Genomic DNA, 20,504 nt, shown 5'->3' on the forward strand with positions numbered 1-20,504 from the left:
ACATAGTCTCCACGATGAAGGCTGGAGATGATGCAGAATTTGATTTTTTTAAAACTTTCTTGGCCATGCCACGTGGCATGCAGGATCTTAGTTCCCCAACCAGGGATTGAACCCGTGCCCCCCTGCAGTGGGAACATGAAGTCTTATCCACTGGACTGGCAGGGAAGTCCCCGGAATTTGATTTTATTGCACATCTTAGTTTTATTATTGATGAATCTATCTCACAGCTCACAATTTTGAAAGGCATATGGATTTATGTCCGTGTTTGTGATCTCATTTGCATAGTTTTCTAACAGTTCTATCAATCCTAGTAGCATTTTAGCTTCTCAGGAGAAGGAATTCAATCATAGGGGAACTCACTGATTGAAGGCCAGGTGAGGTCAGTCGCTACTGGCCAGTGAATCCTTCTGAGTGGAAAAAAGAACTAGGGGATCTGAAACCTAAGAGTAAAATTCTCAATTTCCTTCCCTCTGCTTAAAAAAAAAGAAATCTCCAAATCCCTTGAGTTACCAAGCTCTCATCTTATACTGGAAATGGAAGGGACAGTTGTTATGGTCTGAATATTTGTCCCCCAAATGCCTATACTGAATTCCTAATGCCCAATGTGATGGTGTTAGGAGGTGGGTTTTTGGGTGGTGATTAGCTCATGATGGTGGAGCCCTCATGAACGTGGTTAGTGCCCTTATTAAAAAAGAGGCCCCACAGAACTCCCTCACCCCTCCCACCATGTGAGGACACAGTGAGAAGATGATCACCTACGAACCAGGAAGAAGGCCCTCACCAGACACTGAAGCCGCCAGTGCCTTGATCTTGGACTTCTCAGCCTCCAAAAATGTGAGAAATAAATTTCTGTTGTTTCTAAGCCACCCAGTCTGTGATCTTCTGTTACGGCAGACCAAATGGACGAAGACAACAGGAGGTCTTCCAAACTCTAATGAATTTTGATAGACTTCTATATAAAGAAGTGTGTGAGACACATGGTTTAAAAAACAAACCAAAAAACCCACTTACTTTAAGATCTGCTCTGGAACTGGTTTATCTTTGTAGCTGGGCGGCAGGCTCATCACTGGCTTTACGGTGAAACACTGCATGTCTGAGGAGCTCGTTAAGGAAGGAAAAGGGCTGGGCCACTAAGCTGTCACGGCAAAAAGGACTACCTGTTCCTCCTGCTTTACCGATGGAAATGGTACCCACACCAATCATTCCTTTGAACCAAATGCCAGGACCGCATTGAAAACGGGCTTCCCTCAGATATTGCCAAAATGCCTTATTAAGTCATAATCTTGGGACATTTTTTGGTCAGACACGTAGCAAACAACCTTGTCTTAGGGAAACAGACATTAATGAAATTTCAGGAAAACAGGTGACTGGCAATTACCTAAAATCATTTCTTTTGGACAAGCATCCCTCTGAATTAGCCAGATTCCAGAGCCCGGGCAACAGGAATTTCTTGTTATCTTTGGATACCACTTGTTTACCAAGTACCAGAGCCAGGCACTGTAATAGGTGCTTTGAATAGGTCATCTCCAATAAACACAACAATTTCCAGGTGGATGTTATTAATCCCCTTTACAGATGAAGAATCTGAGGGTCTGAGAAAGCCCAGATCACACAACTGATAAATGAAGTCAGACGTCAAACCCAGCTCAGGGGGAAGGTCTCCCTCTCTCACTTAATGATCTGATCTTAGGCATGACTTTGTTTTGCCTTTACCAACAATGCTTCCAAATCTATAGCATTGAAACTAGAATTTAAGGCACTGGGTCTAGACCTAACATTCACTCCCAGTATTTCCCAACGTGAAGAGTGCCATCCACTGGCACCAGAATCACCTGGAGATTTACTCAAAATGCAGAATTAGAATTCACAGCTGCTGAATTAGAATCTCTCCACGGTGATTCTTAAGTATAATAAAACCTGAGAACCACTGGGCTATGCCTTAAGCTATTACAGCTTACAAAACGTTTTCACATAAATGATCTTTTTAATTTGATCTTCACAGAAATGCTATTAGATATTTGGGAGAAACAGAGCTCCCCTCACACTTTATAGATGAGAAAACCAAGGCCTGGAGAAACTAAGCAACTTGCCAAGGTAAATTGGCTATGCAGACATGACTCTGGGACTCCTGTTTCTACATCCAATTCATGAAGACCTCTTTTCATCCCATCCCAAGGAGGCCCCGCAAGCATTTACTGAATCCCTACAACTGAAACAATTTTTCCCAGAAAACCTTTCTTTTCCAAGCATCCACTGTGTTAAGAGGCCACTCCACTCTCCTCTGAAAGGCAGGTCTGCCTACTGATCTATCATTGCTGTGTATCTTTCTATAGCTACTGACCAATAATAATTAATATAATAATTATTATATTTATAATTATATATAATTATAATATAATTATATAATTAATTATAATTATTATATTATAATTAATACATATTAATTACAATAATTAATACATATAATTAATAATTAATACATATTGAACTTTTATTATGTATTTACCAGGCACTGTTCCTAGTATTTTACAGATACTCAATCTTTGCAAGAACTCCAAGGGGAAGAATGATCATCATCCCCACTTTACAGGTGAGAAAACTGAGGTACAGAGAAATTAAGTAAGTTGCCCAAAGTGACACAGTAAGTGACAGCACTGGGACTCGAACCCAGGCAATACGCTCCAGAGCCCTTTTTCTTATTTATCTACCATGCCACACCAGCTCTGTCTTAGCAACCTCTTTTAGAATACTGTTTACTTTTATAACATCTTCATTTTTAAAAAAGCATGCAATTGGTTTTTTGATGACATTATATGTTACCCAAAAAGAGCTACACCTCTTTATCCAGGATCCAGAATTCAGAACAGGAAGTCTATTCGCCTCAGGCTCCGCTTGTGGCTCTAACACACATCCCTTCATATTCAACATTTGCTTCTCATCTCTCTCCTTTAGTTACGTCATAGCCCTGAGCTAAGGACATTAGGTTCCCAAAGCTTTTACACAGAATGAGACACTGAGTCAGGATGGTTAAATGAGTCTGAGGCCAGGACCTATCGGCACGCAGGGATGGGATGGAACCCTCGGCTTCTCTGGCTGGGCTGGGGCTGCTGTAGGTTCAAGAGCCCCTGAGCCGTGACCCCAGGATGAGGATACGCTGCTTGGGGGAGGACTTGATGTCCTCTCCTGGGGGCGTGGTGCTGGCCATCTTCTCGGCGTTGGGAAACTGGGTCAGCAGCCGCAGGCTGAAGTCTTCTCGCCTCTCGTACTCCTTCCCCCGGTAGATGAAGATCTTGTTCTGCAGGTCAGGAGAGCAAGGGAAAGAATTAAATATGAAGAGTGAAGGGGCAACTGGGGAGCCTGGTCCCGAGGAAGCTGCTGTCCTCCCCAGACCAAGTGCAACACCCCCACCGTGTCCTCATGGAGCACCTGCTATGTGCCCCACAGTAACCATCATATCCCAAAGAGCTCACGGTTTATCTGTGGAGTTAAGTCACACGCATGAAAATGCTTCACGCAGTGTTTCTCAGAGTACGGCCCAAGGATGACAATTGGTGTGCAAACAGCCTACACGGATCCACAAGGAGATAAGGAGTTTGCACCCTAATGGAAATCCAGGATGTTACCAGGCATGCTGTTTTAGTTTAGCTGATACTTTTCATGGCAAGAAATTCTCAATGAAGGAAGGAAGTACATTCATTTACTTTTGAGGTGCAAGCTCCTTTCTCATCATGATCCAGTAACAGGTAGGGAACCAGCGCTTTGAGCGGCACTGCCTAGAGAACTCGAAAGTACGAAGCGAATCAACACAACAGGTGAGACAGGAACAGAGAACAGGATTAACCTACAGCCGTCCCAAGCCAATCCTGGAGATCACCGTGGATGGCCACATTGAAGCCTCATAGAAAATAACTACCCTCAATACTAGTCTCTCCATTCCAAACTGCAGCTTTTTCTCTTTAATAAAATTAATAAAATTGGATGTTTTGAAAAGAAATTTTCTAGGCCCCAGGCATGGAAGAAATTCACCTCACAGCTGTTGCAAGTTCAAATGTCGCCATGTTTTGAAGGTTCCTGCTCCTCCGATGGTCACTCAGATGAGTACTTAGTATTTAAAGCCCACACGTGATCCTTTTTTAACTAAAATCTGGGCCCATATTGTCCTGTCAAATGTTTTTAAAAACCACTTGTCCATTCACACAACCAGTATGTATCAAGCAAATGAGATACGCCAGGCGCTAGGGACAGAACAGTAACTCTGCTCTGGTGGAGAGAAATAGAAAACAAGTAAACAAATAAGTAAGTAAGATAATTTAGATAATTTAAGTCCCTGGAAGGCAATATACCTTCTACGCTCAACACGGAGGGCAGTGAAAATGGCCAGATCTTTTGGAATTGATGATAAAATGTTTCCAAGCCGGGAAAGATTTATGTGGATGACGCATGCATTATGCAATTTCTTCATTCAGGCAAAACTGTGGCGGGTTAAGGGGTCGGAGTATAAGAAAACGCTAAGTGTATGATGTGGACCATAACTGTGGAAGGAACCAGACAAGCAGAAGGTCAGTACAAAGCAGCTCAACCTGAAGGAAAAGGTTTCCAGGAGGACAGGAGACTTGATGGGGAGGGGAGGGGAGGGGAGGGGAGCGGAGGGGAGGGGAGGGGAGGGGTGGGGAGGGGAGGGGAGGGGAGGGGAGGGGTGGGGAGGGGAGGACAGGACAGCCAGGCATGGAAGTGAAAAGAAGAATAATAAGGCCCAAGGCAGAAAGTATGGAGTGCAGGTAGAAGAAACATCCTTGGACGAGCCGGAATCTGAAAGGCCTGGAAAGGCGGGTCAATGGTCCAAAGACCTGGAAATTCACTGGAGGTTCTAGAAGGAGGGAGCAATGTGATGAAGGAGGAAGTGTAGTCAACCTAATCTATCCAACTGTAGGGATCCTTGGCAAAATCCTTGGGGGAAGGAGGAGCTACAGGGACTGCTGTTTGAGTCTTTGGTGTTTGGTAAAGAGCAAAGGGATGGGAGAGTCAATGAGGATTCCGAGGTAACGGCCTTGGACCAGGAAGAACAGTGATGCCACTGACAAAAACAGAAGAGAGGGAGGCCTGCTTGGGGTCCGGGGAGAGGATATAATTTTATACTTTCTGAGTTTGGGGAAATAGTAACATGCAAGGGCATTTAGGTTACATAATTCATGTGGATTCTCTACTTTTCAGTACATGCTGACAACACGTAACACCTACAAACGCCTGTACAGTTTATAAAGCACTCCCATCTGCTATTCATTTCATTCTCAAACCAGCCCTGCAACGTGGGCCTTATTTCCCTAACTTCAAGGTCAGAAAACCAAGACTTGGTGGTCATGTGATTTGGCCAAAATCACAGTCACTCAGCAGATGATTTAGACCCCAATTTTTCAACTTGAAAGTCTAGACTTCTTGTTCTCACGGAACCACTGCTGTCCTCCAGTTCATAACCATTATTCCATGTGACACAATAATCATATGTAACAAGTGTGGTAGCTGTCAATATCTTATCATGAACGATAGCAAATTTAAGACCAGAACCTACTGCAGACCCTCTACTCTTATTACTCCAGTCTCCCTTGGCCACCTTATCTACAACCAGTGTTAACGACACGTAAATAACCCAACTTTTATCTCCGGCCTAGAACTTTCCTTTGCGTTCCAGACCCATAGAGCAAATGTTTGACTCACATTTTTTGGATGTTCCAAATCTACCTCACATTGAGTATGTCTAAAACCAAACAACCTATAAAGACCCCAAAGGGGGCTTCCCTGGTGGTGCAGTGGTTGAGAGTCCGCCTGCCGATGCAGGGGACGCGGGTTCGTGCCCGGGTCCGGGAAGATCCCACATGCCGTGGAGCGGCTGGGCCCATGAGCCATGGCCGCTGAGCCTGCGCTCAGCAACGGGAGAGGCCACAGCAGTGAGAGGCCACAGCAGTGAGAGGCCCGCGTACCGCAAAAAAAAAAAAAAATCCCAAAGGCCCTCTGCAATCTGGTACCCATAGCTCTCTGAGCCCGTTCTCCACCTGCCCTTTTGTTCATGCATCTCCAGCCTCATGTCTTGAACCTGCTGTTCTGTCTGGCCCCCTCTTGAGAGCTGCCTGGCTTACTCCCTCACGTCTTTCAGGGTTTTGCTCAGGTGTCATTTTCTTACCGAAGTCTTTCCTATTCACTCTGTTTAAAATTGCAACTCCATCCCCACCATCTGCCTCTCCATTCACCTTCCCCTGACGCATTTTTCTCTACGATACTTGCTGAGTGTCTACCCTGTATGAGGCGCTGTTCTAGGCCATCTGACACACTCAGGTATTTATCGTAGTATTTATTTATTTGTCTCTCCAAGCCAGAACAGAAGCTCTACAATTTCAGGGATTTAGGTTTAAGACTCTGCCCCCTGGCCTATAGTACAGCAAGGTCCATAAATATGGGTCTGCAGTAGGTTCTGGTCTTAAATTTGCTATCGTTCATGATAAGATACGGATAAGAGCTCAATAAATATTTATTCAGTGAGTGGATTCATCCTCTCCTCCATGATTCTGCCCTTTCCCAGTGTTGCCATCTTAGTGGATGGATCCCCTGCCCCGCCAATTATGCAGACCAGAGAGCCAGGAATCATTCTTACCACCTCCCACTTGCTCACTGCCATATCCCATCAATCATCAAATACTGTTACTGCGTCTCCATCACACTAATCTTTCCCTTCCTCTCTAAAGCCACCTCCCTAGGCCAACCTGTCATCTCTTCCCAGAACATCTGCCATGGTCTCTAGGGGCTTATCTACAAGCACGTCCCATCCATTCTCCATACCGAAGCCAGACGACCTTGCCAACACTGAAAAATCTACAATGGCTCCCTCTGCTCTCTGGATGCCAACAAAACACGCTATGTGGTCCCCAAAGCCCCGCACGCCCCTCCCACACTTCCTGCCTCATCTTCCCTGCTCACCCCAGCTCCCTCTCTTCCCACAGCACTCGTCTTCCACTCCCAGCCCCTGCCATGCCCTTGCCTGCTATTTCCTCTGCCTGGAGCGCCTTTTCCTATCCCCTTAACCTTCCTGACTCCCAGTTCACCTTTCAAATCCCAGCTGAAGCAGAAGTTCCCTGGGAAGTCTTTCCCGATTCTTAAAAAATTCAGGTATAATTGACGCATAGTAAAAATCTACCCCTTTTAGTGTAAAATTCTGCAGGTTTTGACAAACATAACCATGACCACAATTAAGAGATAGCACAGTTTCATCACCACTTAAAATCTCCCCACGTCTCTTTGTAGCCCAACCTTCGCCCCACCGGCTCCATTGACCAGATCCAATAACCACTGAGCTGCTCTCCATCCCTATGGTAAGTGTTGGCTTGGCCAGAATGTCATATCAATAAAATCACAGAGTATGTAGCCTTTAGGGTCTAACTGCTTTCTTTTACTCAGCACAATACATCTGAGAGTCATCCCTGTGGTTACGTGTATCAGGAGTTTATTCCTTTTTTTCCTGAGTAGTTTTCCACTGCATGGCTGTCCCACACTATGCTGATCCCTTCACCAGCTGAGGGAGATGTGCGCTGTATTCAGTCTTCAGTGATTATAAGTAACAGCGCTATAAACAATCACGTACAATTTTTACACGAACACAGGTTTTGATTTTACTTGGGTAAATACTCCTTGCTTAACCAACTCATCTAGCACAGAATTCCTGTCTTGGTCAGTTTCGATTTCATATTTGTTTGTGCGATTATTTAATTAACATCTCACCCATTAGGTTGTCAAATCCGTGAGAGCAAGGACCACATCTGATTATAATCAGCACTGTATCTCTAATGCCTGGCACACAGTAGGCCCTAAGCAAACAGTTATTGAATGAATGAATAAACTACTTCCTTACTAGGCGCTATAAGGAATGTATTTTCCTTTCCACTTTTTTCTTTCTTTCTTTTTTAATTAGGGGAAGGAAGATGGATAATATATATTTAAACATAGCTCAGCACTAATAGAGGCTTCTTTTCTGTGGGAGAAAATAAGACGGGCTTTTTTGGGGGGGGGTTGCTTTTTCGATTGTAAAATCAGTATTACATTCTAAAAAAATTTGAGAAACAAGATAAACATGGTCCTTCTCATTCTTCCAACAAAACTGTTTTTATTTTTGTGAACCTTCTGCAGTCTTGTCCTGGGGATATGTGTTTTCAAACTAGCTCTAGCTGGAAATAAAATAAACAATTAGATACATCAATCCACACTCTTCTCCCCCACCCCCACCCCCACAGGCTGACCCTCAGCAGACCAGCGGAGGGAATGGTTTTGTTTTTCCCTTTTCCATTCCACCTGGGAGAAGTCATTTTACAAAAGAACTGCCAGAATACCAGAGGTGGCCGGGGGGTGAAGAGACCAGCGGCTCAGGAAGTGGTTTCCCTCCCTAACCTCCCACCGTGAGAACAGGGGTCTCCAGCTGCTAACACGCTAGACCCATCTGGAAAAGAAATGAAGACCTTCCCTCCTGCAGACTGCAGGGCTTAATGGCTGGAGAGACCACCCTCAGGCTTCTTACCCGTAGGAAAGAAGGAAAGCCCTGTCCGTAGTAGCCAACAGCAAAGTATTCAGGCTGAGGCCTCATTGCCTTAATGATGTTCTCATAAAATGAGGCTCTTTTTTTCTGGAAAACAAAACAAGACATTCCATAGGGAGGTTACAAGGGCACCGCTGGAAAAAAAAAAAAAAAAAAAAAGCTCAGACTATTTGCTTTGTTGTTTCCCACGTAACAGAGAGAAATGAAAGGTCTTTGTAAAATATCTTTTGGGCCAAAGAATTATCCTTTCCCTGGATTGGTGGTTTTGGACCTGCATCTACGAATGGGCCCGGGAGGGTCTGGGAATCCTTGCAGTTATGTGTAGAAGGACAGATGTGTGTGCATTCTCCTCTGGAGGGAGGGACGGTTTAGCTTCCACCAGTTTCTTGAAGTACATTCAGGACCCCTAAAAGGTTAAGAAGCACTTTCTGATATTCAGGTGGGTGGCTGCACTGGAACAGAGACATATGAGGAAAGAGAGAACTTTCCAGTTCATGCAGGTGGTTTCGATTCAAGGCCTCGGTTCAGCTACAGGTGCCCAGAAGGTGGTGGTGGTGTTCTATTTTTCAAATCTGGTACCACCCTTATTATTGTTTTTTTTGCAATTGAATTTTTATTTTATTTATTTTTATACAGCAGGTTCTTATTAGTCATCCATTTTATACATATTAGTGTATACATGTCAATCCCAATCTCCCAATTCATCCCACCACCACCACCACCGCCACTTTCCCCCTTTAGTGTCCATGTTTGTTCTCTACATCTGTCTCTATTTCTGCCTTGCAAACGGGTTCATCTGTACCATGTATGCGTTAATATACGATATCTGTTTTCCTCTTTCTGACTTACTTCACGCTGTATGACAGTCTCTAGATCCATCCACGTCTCTACAAATGACCCAATTTCATTCCTTTTTATGGCTAATATTCCATTGTATATACTGGTACCACCCCTATCTTTAATGCTTCCTGTGGGGAGCGGTTTCCCAACCAGGGCATAGAGCGTCAGCCTTAAAGGAAGCAAAATAGGTAGCCAGACCTGGGGGGCTTTGACAGCTGTCCCTCCCACCATGGTTAGAGCCAAGGTGATTACTACACTACCTCAGTGAAGGATTCTATCACAATGTTTTCTTAGAGAGGTAACTTGTTACATTGCTCATGCCTCAGCTCAATTTAGTTTGTGAAATTCATCTGTGACTCTTTGCATGATGGCAGGAGCTGGTACCATACAGGGGCAAATTCTTTTCAAAGTGATCTTGACAACTATCTCCTCCAATTATTACATGACAATGGGTGACCTGACCTTTTGTGACTCCTCCACTGAAAATCACCCAATGTAATATGGTGTTGGCCCCCCCCACTGGGCATGGAAAAGGTTATTTTTGTTTCGCTTTACTGTTTTGAAATAGGTGACCTGTGCCAACAGCCAGGTGTAATACACAAGGACGGGATGACTGTAAGAGCAGAGATGTCCGGGGACATTTGAAGCAGGAGGAAGGCAAAACTGGAGAATCAAGATAAAAAACAATAAGAAACAATAGAAAACAAACAAAAAAACAAACTAAAAACAAAAATTTTTTAAACAAAAAAAAGATTTAAAATTGGAAAATAAACATAAAAAACAGAGCTCAAAGATGAGCAGTTCATTCATTCAGCAGAGCCCTGAGGATGTGGACCACAGGACAAGTAATTCTGATGAACAGATGTCAGAAAACATCTGAAACGTGGAAAGGCTTCCTGGAAGGCAGAGTGAGTGAGAGGGGAAAGGGGTGCCGGGCCTGGGATATGGAGGGTCCACAGAGGAGCAAAAGGCACAGAGGAGAGGGCTGTAGACGGGGATCCTGAGCCCCCATCAAAGATAATCTGGACAAATAGCGGTAACAGCTTTTAGACCTCATTTCTCTTCATTTTTATTCTAAGCAAGGTGTACTTTTCCATGGTAAAGAACATCAATTATCTTTTTTAAACTTACAAAACCATTTTCACAAACACTACGAATAGCACCCCTGCCAGAGGCTCGACGTCTTCTGACCCAGACTCACCAGGAGATCACCCAGGCCCTCGTAGTCGAATACTTTGCTCTCATAATTCTCAGCCAACTCTTTGCTCAGCTTGATTGCCTTCTCCCACATCTTCAGAAAAAGAAAAGGAGGGTTACCCGTGGAGAACAAAGCAGTCATTGATCCAGTTGAAAAAGCCACTGGAGAGTCACTGGGCAATGACTAGGGAGTCAGGTGGGTTGAGTTTCTGCGGACACTCCCGACGTTCCTCACGGCTTGGATCAACTAACCCTGTTTTCTGACATCAAAAATCTACTGTACCTTAGCCGCTTTACCAGGGGGCATTTTCTGTTAATTCTGTTTGTAAGAACATGAAGAACACCATGTGTCCTCAAACAAAGCAATGCTGAGTTTAAAGAGCAATGACCATTGAAAGTGGAGTGGAACCAGTTCCAAAGACCTAGTCTTTGAGAGCATGAAAGTCTTGCTGGAGGGGAAAGGAAGTTGGTGTGGGCTCTTGTTCTGGTTTTGAGATGTGTGTGTGTGTTCCTTCTGAGTCAGGTTGTTTGGGAGGAGTGGAGGTATGAAAGAAAGTCTGATCATACTGTTGTGTGGAATTTGGGAAACTATTTCTCCAAGTTAGGGCCCTGATTTCCTATTTCTAACTAAACTATGTACATAGTCAGAGAGAGCTTCAGGAAATGCCTCACATGTAAATTACAGCCGAAGGCACATATCTGGCATCTGAGGCTAGCATCCCAGACCGATGAAACTCTGATCATTTTGGTATTTCATAAAATGTCTCTTAGCTGGATACTGCTAATAACGCAACATCTGGAAATTTCCTACGTCAGTCTTGTTAACCACATGCTAAGTTCCACTGTTTCTGGCTGCCGAAGGAATGTGTGTACAGTTCCCATACAGTTGTAAAAACATTTTAAAATTAAATCTTCTAGGGGCTTCCCTGGTGGTGCAGTGGTTGAGAGTCCGCCTGCCGATGCAGGGGACGCGGGTTCGTGCCCCGGTCCGGGAAGATCCCACATGCCGCGGAGCAGCTGGGCCTGCGCGTCCGGAGCCTGTGCTCCGCCACGGGAGAGGCCACAACAGTGAGAGGCCCGCGTACCGCAAAAAAATAATTAATTAATTAATTAATTAAATCTTCTAATATTGTTTGCCAAATTTGTCCCTTCTGAAATTTCTGGGCCTGGATCATGGAAACTCTTTGAAATGTGCCACATGGGCCTCAGCCGGGCCTGGTGCAGGAGGCCAGTCAACAGCACCACGGGGCCCAGTTCACTCCTCATTCACCAAATGGTAACTCAATGGAAGAGACAGGAAGACAGCCTAGCACAGAGGTTCTCAAAGTGTGGTCCCTGGTCTCTGGGAGTCCCCAGGACCCTTTCGAGGGGTCCATGAGGTCAAAACCATCTTCTTAACAATACTAATCTTACTTGCCTTTTTGCAATGCTCATTCTCTCATGAGCCTACAGTGGAGTTTCCCAGGGGCTATAGGATGTGTAACAACACATTGGATGTAGGAGTGGATATTCGAATCCTGCTGTTTCTATGGAGCCAGATGATAAAGAGATTTGCAAAAATGTCCAACAATGCCACTCACATCGCTCACTTCTTGGAAAATATGGTCATTGTTCATAAATAGATACGATTTATATTAACAGGCAATACGTGTGTTATTGTTAAAAGAACAAGCAAGTAAATATTTAAAAATTTTGTTTTAATTTCAAAGACTAGAAATGAACAGGCATCAATAGACATAATCCATATGAACAAAAGCTCTTGGGGGTCCTCAGTGATTTTTAAGAGGGTAAAGGGATGCAGAGGCTGAAAAGTCTCAGCAAATATATTTGCTCTCTGGGCCTCAAATTCTTCCTCAGTAAAATAGAGATAAGAGCTACCTTACAGGGTTACAGGGAGAATTAAATTAGAAAAGCAGCTTGAAAATCACCCAAAACAGTAACTTGCACTAAATTGAGGGTAGCTATTTTATCATGATGATTATTTATTTAATCAACAGGTTCCACTGGTAAAACAGGAGTGGTGGCTGCAAGTGGCAGCGCCTTGAAAAAAGTCAAATCTGGAATCGGTTTTGTTTCAATAGCACACACTTTTTTTCTCCCCCTACCCTTTCTATGCTTCTTTTCAATTTTCAATTTAAAAGTCTTCCAGCTGGACATGCCTTCTGCAGCTAATCACAGATTCCAGGACTTGGTGGCCCAGTTTATATGTTTATTTTACTTTCTCTTCCTCATAGGCATTTAAGCTGCTTGTTACGTACAGCCTAAGGTGTCGGGCAGGCAGCGACCTGGGGATGGGATGTGCCCCAGGTGTTCGCTAACAACCTCTAAAGAATGCACTGAAAAGGATTATACTAGCTCCTGGCCCTTAGCAAAATGTAAAAGGTACAATTAAGGTTACAGAGAGGGAGGCCCTCTTGGCTGCCCACTGTATTCTCCCTTGGGTTATGTGTCCTCAAGATAACTGATCTCTGTTTATTGTTTTTCTTACCTTAATTAATCTATTCATTTTCTCTCCCATTAAAAATATCAGAATTCAAAGATACACATGGGAATAGTAAAGCATAAGTTATGAGTCACTGTTGCATAATAAAGAACTTGGCTGGTCTTTGTTCTGAGCTCCTGGGAGGCAGCTTCTAAACTCTTGGAATTTCCCCAGTGACAGGAGTGTCACTGTTATTCAAGGTGGACCTCTCAGACCACACGGGAGTTGATACCTCCCGAGGTGACTCATGGTGGGCAGGGGGGGCTCGCCTCTGCCAGAACCACCAGCCATTTGATTAGAGGGTTGGAGCCTTGAGCTAGACAGCATCAGCCAGACCTCCAGGGAGGAGATGGGGGCTGGAGATGGAGTTTATTCATGTGGTTTATGATTCAATCAGTCCAGCCAATACAACGACACCCCAGTAAAAACCCTGCACACAGGACTTCCCTGGCGGTCCACTGGTTAAGACTCCACGCTTCCACTGCAAGGGGCGTGGGTTCGATCCCTGGTAGGGGAACTAAGATCCCGCATGCCGTGTGGTGCGGCAAAAAAAAACCCAAAAAATTAAAAACCCTGCACACAGAGCTCAAATGAGCTTCCTTGTTGGCGAACACATCAGTTCGCCAGGAGTGTGATGTGTCTGAATCCACAGGGAGAGGGCAGAGAAGCCATGCACCTGGGACCCTCCTAGACCTTGCCCTGTGTATTTCTTCATCTGGCTGGTTCTGATTTGTATCCTTTATGATAAAACTGTAATCATTAAGAACAGCATTTTACCAAGTTTTGTTGATTGTTCTAGTATAGTATCAAACCCGAGGGGGGGAACCAGAGGCACTCCCTCCCCAAAGTTATAGTCAATTGGTCAGAAATGTGGGTGGCCTGGGGACCCCTGAACTTGCAGCTGGTGTCTGAAGTTTGGGCTGTCTTGTAGGGGTCTCTGCGCTAACTCCGGCTAGTGAAGATCATAACTGCAGTGTGTAAGTATCGCGGGTCATTTCCTCCTCTGCCTTCACACAAAAACAAACCACCCAACACTCACCTTGCCTTTGTCAAAATACGATATGATTTCTTGATACAGCTTCTCTTTAAGCTCTTGCTGGGTATACACATAGTAAGTGTCCCTCTGAAGCAAATGGGGTACACAGGGCTTGTCAGACCACTGAAAAACACACACACGCAACACAAGAGATTGATGCAACACATCAATTCATTGAAAGGAGATGAATGTAACAAATATTCAGCTGCAAAAATTCACAGAAATATTTGTATATACCTTTGACTCAATCATTTATTTTTGATGATTTATCAAACACAAAAATTGCACACGCATATACATATACACGCCAGGTTCAAAACAAGTGCATGCCAAATGGACACTCAAGGCATTCCCATGAAGGTCAGGAATGAGGTGAGGCTGCCAACCATCATGACTGTGGTTGTACTGGTTACCACTCAGGACAGATAAAAGAGAGGAATCGGAAGTATAAAAATGCAAAAAAGGGGGTAAAGCTATCATGTGAAAGCAATGATTGTATTCTTCATAATCAATCCATTCACAAAGGGTGCCAACTGAAAACCTACCACAAATAAGGAGAGAATTAAGTAGTAGGGTCAAAATTAACATATTTGGAAATAAATTAGAGATAGATTTCATATAAATAATAACCGTGCCGAAGACAACAGAAGAAATGACCCCTACAAGAAAAAACCCAAAATGATCAGATACCAAGGCACAGCAACGTGAATATACTTAAGGCCACTAAATTATACACTTACAAATGCCTAGGATGGTAAGTTTAATTTTATATGTATTTCACCGTAATTAAATTAAAAAGCAAAGATATCTAGGGATCAACATAACAAGGAATATTCAAGACTTCTACACAGAAGATGTTAATACACCACAGGAGGGCACAAAAGCAGACTTGAACAAAGGGCAAGTCATACCATGCTTTTGGATAAGAACATGCTATTTTATAAACACAGAAATTCTCCCCTAAATTAATTTTTAAATTTCATGATTCCAAAGTCATGAAAAAATAAACAAAAAGGAAGAAGGTGGAAAACTCTGAAAAAGAAGAGGAATGAAGAGAAACTACTAGGTCATAAAACATACTGATAATGGAAACAGTGTGGTCCTGGTGCATGAACTGACAGAGACCCATGCAGAATATGTAAAATCTAGAAAGAGGTTCCCCCCGACCCTCCACACAGTGATTTAGTACGTGATCAAGATGGGATCTCATACCAATGATGAAAAGGCGGAAATGATGAAAATGTGGGCTCTACTTACTAAGCAGCATTCCCTACTGAGTAGCTCTATGGGGAAAAAGTGGCAACCACACCTCATACCTTATGCCAGGATAGGAGAGCTGAATTTTCTGAGCAGCACAAACGAAAAGACCTACAGTCACTGACACCGTGGTTTCTTTCGGATCATCCCACAGTCAACAAGCCTTCCCCCCTAACCCACATACAATAAGCTTTCTGGTGTCCCAGTCTTGAGTATGAACTATGAATGGCTGCCTTAGGGGAGGTGGTGAAGCAGAGGACTCCAGTTCTTAATTCCAAAGCTTAGAACAATATACATGGATTCTTTAGGTATAAAATAAAATTTAAACTACACAAGAAAATGAATTGCTACGGACAAGAATGGAGGCAGGGAGATGTAGTAGGAAGCTAAAAATGGTAACTTGGACCAAGATGGTAGCAATGGAGATAAAGAAAAGTGGATAGGGTGAGGCTATCAAAGAGACATCAGCACCTCCGTGTTCACTGCAGTATTATTCACACTAGCCAAGATACAACCTAAGTGTCCATCAATGGATGAATGAATAAAAATGTGGTATAGGGCTTCCCTGGTGGTGCAGTGGTTGAGAGTCCGCCTGCCGATGCAGGGGACACGGGTTTGTGCCCCGGTCCGGGAAGATCCCACATGCTGCAGAGCGGCTGGGCCCGTGAGCCATGGCCGCTGAGCCTGTGCTCCGCAACGGGAGAGGCCACAACAGTGAGAGGCCCGCATACCGCAAAAAAAAAAAAAAAGAAAAAAATGTGGCATATACATATGATGGAATATTATTCAGCCATGAGAAAGAAAGAAATCCTGCCATCTGCAACACCACGGATGGACCTTAAGGGCGTTATTCAAAGTGAAGTAAGTTAGAAAAGAAAGACAAACACTGTACGATCTCACTTATATGTGGCATCTGAAAAATAAGGGCTTGTAAAAACAGAGAGTAGAAGGGTGGTTACCAGGGGCTGCAGGGTGGGGGAATAGGACGAAGATTGTTTAAGGGTATAAACTTGAAACTAGTAGATAAATAAGCCCTGGAGGACTTCCCTGGTGGTGCAGTGGTTAAGAATCTGCCTGCCAATTCAGGGCATACGGGTTCGAGCCCTGGTCCGGGAAGATCCCACATGCCGCGGAGCAACTAAGCCTGTAAGCCACAACTACTGAGCCTGCGCTCTAGAGCCCGCGAGCCACAACTACTGAGCTTGCGTGCCACAGCTACTGAAGCCCGCGCACCTAGAGCCTGTGCTCCGCAACAGGAGAAGCCGCCACTCACCACAACTAGAGAAAGCCCGCGCATAGCAACAAAGACCCAATAAATAAATAAATAAATAAATTCATTTTATAAATAAATAAGCCCTGGGGATCTAATGTTATAGCACAAACTTTCTCAATTAAAAAAAAGAAAGAAAAGTGGATGGGGTGAGGGAGGGTTTTGGACAGAGGGTCCACGATTCTTGTTTGTGCAGAATGTGGGAGGGGTGAGTAAAAGATGATGACGAACAGTATCTTTTATTAGATGTCAGTGCCCTTCAGTGAAATGGGGAGAAAGGAGAGGAAGGGACGGACCCAGGAGGACAGTGGAGGGAACAGCTTCTGTTACTGTCACGCCAAGTTTGAGTTGTCTGTTAGTCATTCAGAGATTGACGTTGACAGAACAGTAAGTTGGAGGAGTCGTCAGAGCTGGAAATAATTATTTGGGATTGATGATGCAGAGTTGTATTTATATCCATGGCACAATATAATTTCCTCAGTGAGACAGTATAAATAGGATAGTACTTCTACAGTTCCATATTTACTTACAGTTCACTTCTCTACAGTTTTACACATATTGATTGACGTGTGTTTTGTTTTTTCTTTTTTTAAATAAATAAATAAATTTATTTATTTATTTTTAATTAATATTTAATTATTTAACTTAATTAATAATGGCTGCATTCGGTCTTCATTTCTGCACGGGCTTTCTCTAGTTGTGGCGAGCGGGTGCCACTCTTCGTTGAGGTACGCAGGCTTCTCAGTGCGGTGGCTTCTCTTGTTGCAGAGTACGTGCTCTAGGCTCACTCGTGGGCTTCAGTAGTTGCAGCATGCAAGTTCAGTAGTTGTGGCTCACGGGCTCTAGAGCGCAGGCTCAGTAGTTGTGGCGCACGGGCTTAGTTTTTCCGCGGCATGTGGGATCTTCCTTGACCAGGGCTCGAACCCGTGTCCCCTGCACTGGTGCATTTTTAACCACTGTACCACCAGGGAAGTCCCTGTTTTTTTCAATTACAGTGTCAGTATTAGCAACCTGTAAGTTGTGCTCTGCTTCCTCAGGATTTTTAAATAAATGATATGCACCCATATGTTCAAAGCAGCACTATTTACAATAGCCAAGACATGAAAACAACCTAAATGTCCATTGACAGATGAGTGAATAAAGAAGATGTGGTGCATATATAGTGGAATATTACTCAGCCATAAAAAAGAATGAAATAATGCCATTTGCAGCAACATGGATGGACCTAGAGGTGATCATACTAAGTGAAGTAAGTCAGGAAGAGAAAGACAAATACCATATGACATCACTTACATGTAGAATCTAAAATACGACACAAATGAACATATCTACAAAACAGAAACAGACTCACACAGAGGGAACAGACTTATGGTTGCCAATGGGAAGAGGTGGGGGGATGGATGGATTGGGACTTTGGGATTAGAATGGATAAACAACAAGGTCCTACTATAGAGCGCAGGGAGCTATATTTAATATCCTGTGGCAAATCATAATGGAAAATATGAAAAAGAATGTATATATATGTACAACTGAATCACTTTGCTGTACAGCAGAAATTAACACAACACTATCAGTCAACTATACTTCAATACAATAAATTTAAAAGTAAGTAAATAAATAAATAATAATGGAAAATTTCCCAACCTTGGTCTAAAAACTAGCTGTGCCTATTCAGAAGGTATAAAAACATTCTTGCATAAAAGGGTCCTCCTTGAGTAGGGAACTTTCCCATCAAAATCATACAGGACGCGGTCCCAAAGGGCTGGATGGCTGACGTACCGCATACCTGATCCACTTACCTGCAGGAGCTCAGCATGTAGGAGGAGCGTGTAGGCAGCTTCGGTGTAGTTCTCACAGTCCCGGTGCAAATCCCGCAGCTTGTACAAGTATCTGGTCAGAATGGGAGAAAGGAGGCATTCTGCTGCCAGGGAGTAGATGGGACATTTGGCTCATGCCACAGCCAGGCGGCAGGAATCGTTACTTCCTGTTCCTTAAGTCTTTGTGCTGCTTCCTGCCTGTGTGTCTTTCCTACTCTACCTGTGCTACTCTGTACTCTTCGTTTAAGGCAGTGAGGTTTAAAAAAATTTTTTAACGTCACAGACCCCTTTGGGAAGCTCATGAGAGCTAAGGAATGTCTCCCCAGAAAAATGCACATCGTTTACGTCCAAGTTGGTTTCACGTTCAGGGCTTCCTGCACGTCGGGCTAACAGTCCTTGACAGAGGGTGAATTTCACGTCTTTCCTGTGCTGTTTTCCCTGGTTACCTGGCCACAGCCCTCTATCCTTTCCTGGAATCCCGACACGATCCTCCCTCTACACTTCCTCGTATTGTACTTACTTGTGTATCTGTCTAAAGCGTTTACCCTTTTAGGAAGAAGGGAGCATATCACATACTTTCTGGTGTCTCTCGAAGCCGCAAGCATGGTGTTGGGGCTTATTGTTTTCATTTATTGGAGAAATAAATCATAAAGCCCTGACATAAACAGCAAAAGCAGAAACTTCTTTCAGCTTACCTTATGTAGATGTCCTCTCTCTTCTTTTCTTTGTAAAAATTCTACAAAAAAAGTCACAAAATACCAACACAGAGCCATTATCGATGAGCTTGCCACAACAATGGACAAACCACTACTTGCACTTTTCAAGTGTCACTTTTCCAAAGACTTTCTTCTTTCCCTTTAACGAATACCCCCAACAAAATAAGGAAGTGACAATTTATAAAGCAGAAAAGTTGAATTCTTTTAGGACCCTGCTTCTGGGAAATGTGAGGGAACCTTCTAGGTGAATAGACAGGTGGGTCATACCCAAGTCACCTGATATTCTGTTTTCTCAGGGAATCAGAGGTGGTAGGTTCTTGATTCATATGAAGAGGAGTGTATGGCGGCCTAAACCTCTGAAGTCTGTGTTGCCAGTTACAACTGTCTAAGGAAAGGCAAGACCACGGGGTTCCACCACCTAGGGGATTTCATGGACTAATTCTCTACTCATGGTAGATTGTTTTTAACGCATTTTCGTCTGTGTCGAATAATCCCAACAGTAAAGCAACCACATAAAAGCAAGACAGAGAAACAGGCTGAGGATGGCCTTTGGTAAGAGAGTTGAGTCAAGAGCTTATGTTGCATTTTCTATCCCTGTTTCCACATTTACCCCTGAGGCAGCTGGCATCTGTGAGTTCAAAGTTGAGTTGGCCATTCCAATTAGACTCAGCAGGACACAGACTCTGGAAAGGTGGTCCCAGGGGACCTTTGTCTCTGCCGGATCTACTCAGAGCTGCGCTATGGGGTGCAGGGGCGGCCGGGCACTGCCCTCTCGCCATCCCAGGGGCGTGGCACGTACCAGCACGTTAACGGTACAGCTCATGCGGTTTTCCTTGCTCTCGTCATGCATGATAATGGTCCTGTAGTCCAAGAGATTCTCTAAGAGGCTGCTGACCAGGAGCGCGAATACTTCTCCGGAGCTGGAGAGGTATTTATGTTTCCGGCAATGTTCTAGAAGCCTGTGGGGCAGAGATAGAGACAAATGACCGTGTCCCACAGGGCGACTCCAGCACCGCCTACGAGCGCTGTCCATGGTCCTGGCGGCAGGTGGCGCCAGACTAGGACACATACACCTTCCTTGTAACTCCAGTCTATGCTAGCCTGGCTCCTGCACTTACAAGGCTCCTCGCTGTTACTCAAGTTCTACATTTTCTTTAGGTCTGTAGCTCAAGCCCTATCATCACTGAGGATCCCAGCCCACTATGCCCTTCTTTGAATTTCCATCTGTATTTGTTTTTGTCTTCTGTCAATACCACAGAAATGAGAACCTTTGCCCAAAAGGTTTGTGTGTGCTATCTGATCTCTCTACTTATTTGA

At 44.0% G+C, this 20,504-nt stretch overlaps 1 protein-coding gene across 14 annotated transcripts in view; it reads right to left on the reverse strand.

Annotated features, from left to right (window-relative positions):
• The window catches only part of DOCK5 (dedicator of cytokinesis 5), a 240,180-nt gene that overhangs the window by 50,528 nt on the left and 169,148 nt on the right, over positions 1–20,504 (reverse strand). For 12 of the 14 annotated variants that reach the window (XR_012332393.1, XR_012332391.1, XR_012332389.1 and 9 more), the window contains 8 exons: positions 19,987–20,146; positions 19,167–19,207; positions 18,454–18,544; positions 14,131–14,250; positions 10,614–10,703; positions 8,555–8,659; positions 3,154–3,295; positions 1,012–1,093 (listed from right to left, as the gene is read on the reverse strand). Coding sequence is in view for 7 of the 14 variants with exons in the window: in XM_033857642.2 (XP_033713533.1) it covers positions 1,012–1,093; positions 3,154–3,295; positions 8,555–8,659; positions 10,614–10,703; positions 14,131–14,250; positions 18,454–18,544; positions 19,167–19,207; positions 19,987–20,146 (831 nt within the window). In the remaining 7 variants the exon portion in view is untranslated. Of the gene's footprint in view, positions 1–1,011; positions 1,094–3,153; positions 3,296–4,691; positions 8,208–8,554; positions 8,660–10,613; positions 10,704–14,130; positions 14,251–18,453; positions 18,545–19,166; positions 19,208–19,986; positions 20,147–20,504 lie in introns of those variants that run through there. The other 2 variants (XM_033857644.2, XM_019941308.3) reach the window with 2 other exon arrangements.

Source organism: Tursiops truncatus, chromosome 6, assembly GCF_011762595.2.
Source record: "Tursiops truncatus isolate mTurTru1 chromosome 6, mTurTru1.mat.Y, whole genome shotgun sequence".
NCBI lineage: Eukaryota > Metazoa > Chordata > Mammalia > Artiodactyla > Delphinidae > Tursiops > Tursiops truncatus.